Source organism: Oncorhynchus masou, chromosome 19, assembly GCF_036934945.1.
Source record: "Oncorhynchus masou masou isolate Uvic2021 chromosome 19, UVic_Omas_1.1, whole genome shotgun sequence".
NCBI classification, from domain to species: Eukaryota; Metazoa; Chordata; class Actinopteri; order Salmoniformes; family Salmonidae; genus Oncorhynchus; species Oncorhynchus masou.
The window spans coordinates 29,069,529-29,078,393 of record NC_088230.1 but is presented as its reverse complement, the minus strand read 5'-3'; the positions used below and the strand labels follow the sequence as shown (position 1 = coordinate 29,078,393).

Here is an 8,865-nt window from a genome sequence, read left to right as displayed (position 1 = left end):
GCCAATAAATCCTATTGAATTGAATTGAGAGAGAGACCTTTCCACCCCAGCATGGCAACAATAAACATAGGCGTTGCAACCATTGGACAACTAGGTTTCCTCAGACATTACATTTTATAGACACAGCATATTCCTGTCCACTGTTTGACATCTCTCTGTATTCTTGGTGTGTGATGAATAGATGTCTGCTGATGCTAGGAACTATAGCCACTGAGGAGGGGGCATTCTTATCTCAGGATACACCCTAGTCCCTACATAGTGCACTACTTTTTACTGGAGCCTTATGGGTGCCATTTGGGATGCAGGCTATCTATGAGGCAGCAACCAGCTTGCAGCATTCCTATTTGCCCAGCCTCCGCTCCAACAGCACACCGCCCAGCAATGAGGGAGCAAGTTCTTCTGTCTGTGTCGCACGCCTGCCACACACAAACACACGTATCCACGCACAGACACACACGAGGCCGCAGACTCATCCACACACACACACACACACACACACACACACACACACACACACACACACACACACACACACACACACACACACACACACATACACACACACACACACACACACACACACACACACACACACACACACACACACACACACACACACACACACACACACACACACACACACACAGAGAGAATGGCTGATTTGATTAAGTCTCAAGCTCCCATTATTATGTTAGGTAGGTGGTGTAGAATTTCAATGATAATCCATAATGCATGACCGGTTCTGTTGCCGTGGCAACATAAATTCAAGGTTACCCGGCTTCCAGATGCATAATTGGGTGTGTATTGAGCGCCAAGGAGGTGCTGTTAAAAATTCTACTCATGGAAGAGAGGCATTAATCAAACTGTCGCAGATTGCAAAGTACTCATAATCAGATAAAATGCCTTAGAGAAATAACGAGGGTAGACAGGAAAGAAGGAGAGTGAGAGAGAGTGAGAGAGCGAGAGAGAGACAGAGGGAATGGAATTGAAGACAAACCATTTCATTCCATCTAAGTAAAAAAGGCATCCAATCCATGCAAGAAATGGCCCATATGTCTCTCTCTCTCACACACACACACACACACACACACACACACACACACACACACACACACACACACACACACACACACACACACACACACACACACACACAAACCATGCCACACGCCCATCATAGCCTGTAACATTGGACTCTGCCCCTAAAACGTGCTGGTCAATTTGAGACAATATCACAACTTTTTGCAGTTCCAGGTGACTTGGTTTCACTTCATTTGGTTGTTATCTTGCTCAGGCAGGCAAGGGATGTGACCTGAGCCTTTGCTGCTGGGGACGGGTGGAAAATCAATTCTCACCAGAGAGCGACTGAGGGGTAAGTCCCAAATGGCACCCTATTCCCTTTATAGTGCACTACTACCCTATGGGCCCTGGCCAAAAGCAATGCACTATATAGGGAATAGGGTGCCATTTTGGATGTAACGTAGACTGGCACTTCAGAGCCACCCGCCAGTTCCTCAGGCCTGTTTCAACCCCCTAGACAGACGAAATGAGTGGAGAGAGGAGAAAGGCAGAGAGCGGTTGAGTCCCGAATGGCATCCTGTTCACTATATAGTGCCTGTGGGGACCCTGTTCAAAAGTAGTGCACTATACAGGGAATAGGGGACTATTTGGAATGCAGACAGAGAGGATTTCAGCTCCGTGGGCATCACTGGAGTCACGTCATGCTCTCCGCTTCAATCTGTTCTCTCTGCCCCCTGTGGGAGATCATCTTTGGGCCTTATTTGTATTCATTTCTGAGTGTCTCGTTAACCATCAACCACCAAAGTTTTAGGCTATTTGCTTTGAGATGTATTGTGAGTTGCATGAATCAAGCCTGGATGCCATGCCTTTTCATCTCTTGCCAGCTCTATGTTACATAGTTGTTTATTGTACTTAGAAGCCAGAGTTTACCTCATCCAAAAACCTCACGGTAAATGTTGAACAGAAATATGTTTTTCTGAGATTTTGGAGACAGGATGAAGAAATGGTAGAGCAATAAACAGTCATCACGGCCAATGACTTAGAAATTAATAGGAGAGTGAAAATACAGAATTTATTTGGCAAATTGCCACCACCTCAAAAGTTATGGAGGATAAGTTTGAATATCTAATAATGCACAAACAAAATACAACATACAGATGCAGACAAACATCAACAACGTCACAACTGCCCAGACCCACCTGTTCTCACCCTGCCCAGACCCACCTGTTCTCACCCTGCCCAGACCCACATGTTCTCACCCTGCCCAGACCCACATGTTCTCACCCTGCCCAGACCCACCTGTTCTCACCCTGCCCAGACCCACCTGTTCTCACCCTGCCCAGACCCACCTGTTCTCACCCTGCCCAGACCCACATGTTCTCAACCTGCCCAGACCCACCTGTTCTCACCCTGCCCAGACCCACCTGTTCTCACCCTGCCCAGACCCACCTGTTCTCCCCCTTTCCCAGACCCACCTGTTCTCACCCTGCCCAGACCCACCTGTTCTCACCCTGCCCAGACCCACCTGTTCTCACCCTGCCCAGACCCACCAGTTCTCACCCTGCCCAGACCCACCAGTTCTCAACCTGCCCAGACCCACCAGTTCTCACCCTGCCCAGACCCACCAGTTCTCACCTTGCCCAGACCCACCAGTTCTCAACCTGCCCAGACCCACCAGTTCTCACCTTGCCCAGACCCACATGTTCTCACCCTGCCCAGACCCACCAGTTCTCACCCTGCCCAGACCCACATGTTCTCACCCTGCCCAGACCCACCAGTTCTCACCCTGCCCAGACCCACCAGTTCTCACCCTGCCCAGACCCACCAGTTCTCACCCTGCCCAGAACCACATGTTCTCACCCTGCCCAGACCCACCAGTTCTCACCCTGACCAGACCCACATGTTCTCACCCTACCCAGACCCACCAGTTCTCACCCTGCCCAGAACCACATGTTCTCACCCTGCCCAGACCCACCAGTTCTCACCCTGCCCAGACCCACATGTTCTCACCCTGCCCAGACCCACCTGTTCTCACCCTGCCCAGACCCACCAGTTCTCACCTTGCCCAGACCCACATGTTCTCACCCTGCCCAGACCCACATGTTCTCACCCTGCCCAGACCCACCAGTTCTCACCCTGCCCAGACCCACCTGTTCTCACCTTGCCCAGAACCACCAGTTCTCACCCTGCCCAGACCCACCAGTTCTCACCCTGCCCAGACCCACATGTTCTCACCCTGCCCAGACCCACCAGTTCTCACCTTGCCCAGACCCACCAGTTCTCACCCTGCCCAGACCCACCAGTTCTCACCCTGCCCAGACCCACATGTTCTCACCCTGCTCAGACCCACCTGTTCTCACCCTGTCCAGACCCACCAGTTCTCACCCTGCCCAGACCCACCAGTTCTCACCCTGCCCAGACCCACATGTTCTCACCCTGCTCAGACCCACATGTTCTCACCCTGCCCAGACCCACCAGTTCTCACCTTGCCCAGACCCACCAGTTCTCGCCCTGCCCAGACCCACCAGTTCTCACCCTGCCCAGACCCACATGTTCTCACCCTGCTCAGACCCACCTGTTCTCACCCTGCCCAGACTCACATGTTCTCACCCTGCCCAGACCCACCAGTTCTCACCTTGCCCAGACCCACCAGTTCTCACCCTGCCCAGACCCACATGTTCTCACCCTGCTCAGACCCACCAGTGCTCACCATGCCCAGACCCACATGTTCTCACCCTGCCCAGACCCACCAGTTCTCACCTTGCCCAGACCCACCAGTTCTCACCCTGCCCAGACCCACATGTTCTCACCCTGCCCAGACCCACCAGTTCTCACCCTGCCCAGACCCACCAGTTCTCACCTTGCCCAGACCCACCAGTTCTCACATTGCCCAGACCAACCAGAACTCACCCTGCCCAGACCCACCAGTTCTCACCCTGCCCAGACCCACCAGTTCTCACCCTGCCCAGACCCACCAGTTCTCACCCTGCCCAGACCCACCAGTTCTCAACCTGCCCAGACCAACAGTTCTCACCCTGCCCAGACCCGCCAGTTCTCACCCTGCCCAGACCCACATGTTCTCACCCTGCCCAGACCCACCAGTTATCACCCTGCCCAGACCCACCAGTTCTCAACCTGCCCAGACCCACCAGTTCTCACCCTGCCCAGACCCACATGTTCTCACCCTGCCCAGACCCGCCAGTTCTCACCCTGCCCAGACCCACCAGTTCTCACCCTGCCCAGACCCACATGTTCTCAACCTGCCCAGACTCACATGTTCTCAACCTGCCCAGACTCACATTTTCTCACCTTGCCCAGACCCACCAGTTCTCACCCTGCCCAGACCCACCAGTTCTCACCCTGCCCAGACCCACCTGTTCTCACCCTGCCCAGACTCACATGTTCTCACCCTGCCCAGACTCACATGTTCTCATCCTGCCCAGACCCACCAGTTCTCACCCTGCCCAGACTCACATGTTCTCAACCTGCCCAGACCCACATGTTCTCACCCTGCCCAGACCCACCAGTTCTCACCCTGCCCAGACTCACATGTTCTCACCCTGCCCAGACCCACCAGTTCTCACCCTGCCCAGACCCACCAGTTCTCACCCTGCCCAGACCCACCAGTTCTCACGCTGCTCAGACCCACCTGTTCTCACCCTGCCCAGACCCACCAGTTCTCACCCTGCCCAGACCCACCAGTTCTCACCCTGCTCAGACCCACCAGTTCTCACCCTGCCCAGACCCACCAGTTCTCACCCTGCCCAGACCCACCAGTTCTCACCCTGCCCAGACCCACCAGTTCTCAACCTGCCCAGACCCACCAGTTCTCACCCTGCCCAGACCCACCAGTTCTCACCCTGCCCAGACCCACCAGTTCTCACCCTGCCCAGACCCACCAGTTCTCAACCTGCCCAGACCCACCAGTTCTCACCCTGCCCAGACCCACCAGTTCTCACCCTGCCCAGACGCACCAGTTCTCACCCTGCCCAGACCCACATGTTCTCACCCTGCCCAGACCCACCAGTTCTCACCCTGCCCAGACGCACCAGTTCTCACCCTGCCCAGACCCACCAGTTCTCACCCTGCCCAGACGCACCAGTTCTCACCCTGCCCAGACTCACATGTTCTCACCCTGCTCAGACCCACCTGTTCTCACCCTGCCCAGACTCCCATGTTCTCACCCTGTGAGAGTGCACCCCCTGTGCCATTTGGGATGCAGAGAGTGATGTGTGTAGGGCCTATAGGGCAGTAGCACAGGGCTGGTTGAGTGATGAAGCACTGCGGAGGGAGTGGGTGGGCTGGTCTGGTCTCCATTCTCTGGAGCCCCCGTCCCCATGCATCTGGCAGGAGAGGAATGTGCTGGTCATTCATGACTGGAGAGGGTAGAGAGGAGAGAATAGAGGGAGAGGGTAGAGAGGAGAGGATAGAGGGAGAGGGTAGAGAGGAGAGGATAGAGGGAGAGGGTAGAGAGGAGAGGATAGAGGGAGAGGGGAGAGAGGAGAGGATAGAGGGAGAGGGGAGAGAGGAGAGGGGGAGGGAGAAAATAGAGGATAGAGAGAGGGGGAGAGAGGAGAGGGGGAGGGAAAAAATAGAGGATAGAGAGAGGGATGGAGAGAGGAGAGAGGAGATGGGAGAGCTGGGCTGAATTCCAAATGGCACCCTATTTATTATTACAGTGCATTCATTTAGACCATAGCCGTATGGGCCCAGGTCAAAAATAGTGCACTATATAGATGTAGCCCTCATTTCTCCCAGCGCAGGATTGGGCTGGGGGTCCGGAGGGGGCTATGGGGGGGTGTATTGTTCAGTCACCCTTTTGTCCCTCAGATAGCATATAAATGGGGTGCAAGGAGTAGAGAGCAATGGTGGTGGTGGGGGATTTATCAGAAGAAGTGAAAAGAAAACATCTGTGTGTTTTGGATTAGACCCTGTCCGGGTGGGCTTCACCCCTCTGTTCCCTCTCACATAGATTTGGAATGTATCCCAAATGGCCCCTATTCCCTATTTAGAGCATTAGGGCACATTAACTTTTCATCCGGGATCGTCCACAGCCGCCTGGTCTCCTGCCGGTCTTAAATGTCTCAGTGTCTGCCTTGAACACGAAAAGTCAATTTTCTGAGGTTGTGACGAGGTTCGGGGAAAAAATATCTCCTTCCAATTCAACATTCACAAGTCAAGTCAAAAGGTTAGAGGGGCCAGGTTGGTTAAATTGGGTCTGCTTTATTTTGGGATAATGCATACCAGACTGGGTGATGGCTTGTAGGTCTGGCACAATTTTTTAAAATCAGTGACAGGAATAACATGTAAGTCTGCAGCGGCCAGCCCAGCTCAACCGCTCTCTATAAATATTGAACACGGGGACAGAGAGGAGAGGGGATAAGGCTGGGCCCTGGCCTGAACCACAGCTGATAAGATAAAAACAATTACACTTGGACTTGAGAGCCCTGAGTACAATGCATGAATTACAGAAAGAAACGGTATACTCTCTATGCAGGGGAGCAAACAACATCAAGCATTCTCTGATCAAATCTTGAAAAAGGAGCTGTTTCATAATCAAATCAAATACCTCAGTGGAGATTTGATCTCGATAAAGAAACCCAAAGGTTCACCACTGCGTTGGTGTTCTGACAAGAAATTCATGAGAAATATATTACGTTTTTATTTTTCCGATTCCAATGATTTTAATGATTTCTTTTATGTAATTACAGGTAAACTGTTTTTTTTCTCCTCCAGAAAGGGAATTCTAAAGAGTTACTGCCACACAGTCAGTGAGTTTAGTGAGTGGATGTCTCCTTATGATTACTGTATCCATCCATGGTTGTTATGTATAATGTGTATAGTAGCTTGGCTGATGCGCGATCCACCTGACTGCACCTATCAGTGAAACACACGCCTCTCCATCTGCATATGTAACTTCAACCACTAGTCATCTGCTTTCAGAGAGGGAAAGCCCTGATGTTTTCATGTTCCTCTACAAGTACAGTGAGAGCCATAGCCATGCTCGGCTCTCTGTGTGTCAGTGGAATGTGTATGTGGAAACAGGACTCCGCCACATCAAATCAGCACTGTTGAAACCAATCATATCATTCTAAAGCTTTATGGATTTTTTATAAAGCGCAAGTGTCAGTGTGTGAGGCTGAAAGAGGGAGTGTGAGAAGCCTGTAAGAGCCTTTGATTGGACTATGGACTGGAGGACTGATCTGTTACAGCTAGCACACCTGATGATGATGCACTTCAGAGATAGAGGTTGCATTCCAAATGAAACACTATTCCAGATATAGTGCACTACTTTCTTCCAGAGCCCTATGCCCTGGTCAAAAGTTGTGCTTTAAATAGGGAGTAGGGTGCCATTTGGGACGCATTTTTGAGTATGTCAGAGAGAGAAAGTTTCTGGAAAGACCTTGACACAATAAAGCTGCAGACTTTTGGGTCTTTGAAATTTGGCTTTACAACAAAATAATTTCGGATACCTATCTATTTCTGTTCCCCAAGGATGTCTAATATCCACTCTGCTTTCCGTAATATCCATTTGGTGTACAATATCTACGCTCCATTCCTGTCCTCATAAGCAGCAGATGTCGCTGAGCAATGGCTCCCTCTTCTTCTTAGTACTCATTACAATTGCTCAGGTTGGGTATTTGGTCGTGACAGTGCAGTCACATTAGCTGGCCAGCTGCATTCTGCTGGCCGCTAACTAGCTAACGTTAGTTGGGTTAATCTTGATTGCTGATGTGCTAAGCCATGCATGACATGATTATAATCTTTGTCATGTTTGTCAGTGTCTCATGTTAACTACTGAAAATAGCCACTGTGGTGCAAATGTTAATCGATTAGCATGCTATGCGACAGGGACACACAGGCTGTTAGCTAGCTAGCTAGCCACAATGAAATGATAGGTAAATAGCTATCTAGACTGGATAATATCTTTAGTTTTAGGTCGTTATTTGCATTTTCAACTAGATGAATTCAATTTACCTACCATCAGCTGGTAATTATGAAGTTAATTGTTTGCTAAATCAGTTATCTTGTGAAATGTTTGCTAAAACAGTATCTTACATAATCGTCATCCTCACCTCGAACTCCTCCCTACAATTTAAAAATATATACTTTAACCAGCACTTGAACCCCCTCCCTCCTTTTCCTAACTATGTACTTTCTATGCCTGTGATATGTGGTAGTCCCACCTGTTTATCTTAAGTGTCACACCCTGACCATAGAGAGCCCTTGGTTCTCTATGGTGTTGTAGGTCAGGGCGTGACTAGGGGGTGTTCTAGTCGATTTATTTCTATGTATGGGATTGAGTATGGTTCCCAATTAGAGGCAGCTGATTATCGTTGTCTCTAATTGGGAATCATACTTCTTGGATATAGGGGGCACTATTTTAATTTTTGGATGAAAAACGTTCCCGTTTTAAACAAGATATTTTGTCACGAAAAGATGTCACGAAAAGATGCTCGACTATGCATATAATTGACAGCTTTGGAAAGAAAACACGTTTCCAAAACTGCAAAGATATTGTCAGTGAGTGCCACAGAACTGATGTTACAGAAAAAAAACAGATAAAAATACAATCAGGAAGTGCCGCATTTTTTGAAACCGCCTCATGGCAATGACTCCTTATATGGCTGTGGAGGAGCTAGGAGTCAGCTTACCTTTTCCACGTTTTCCCCAAGGTGTCTGCAGCATTGTGACGTACTTGTAGGCATATCACTGGAAGATTGACCATAAGATACTACATCTACCAGGTGGTCGCTTGGTGTCCTCCGTCGCAATTATTGCGTAATATGCAGCTGCAGTATTTTTCCGTTTGCCTCGGATGAGAAACCGGCTGCCAGGAATGAT

At 50.3% G+C, this 8,865-nt stretch overlaps 1 protein-coding gene across 1 annotated transcript; it reads left to right on the top strand.

Annotated features, from left to right (window-relative positions):
• Window positions 1–3,445: 3,445 nt before the first annotated feature.
• On the top strand, window positions 3,446–5,211 carry LOC135505645 (uncharacterized). The gene is made up of 3 exons (XM_064924694.1): window positions 3,446–4,121; window positions 4,214–4,721; window positions 4,914–5,211. Exons 1-3 carry the CDS (start codon window positions 3,446–3,448, stop codon window positions 5,209–5,211), a joined length of 1,482 nt encoding a protein of 493 aa, XP_064780766.1.
• Window positions 5,212–8,865: the final 3,654 nt, after the last annotated feature.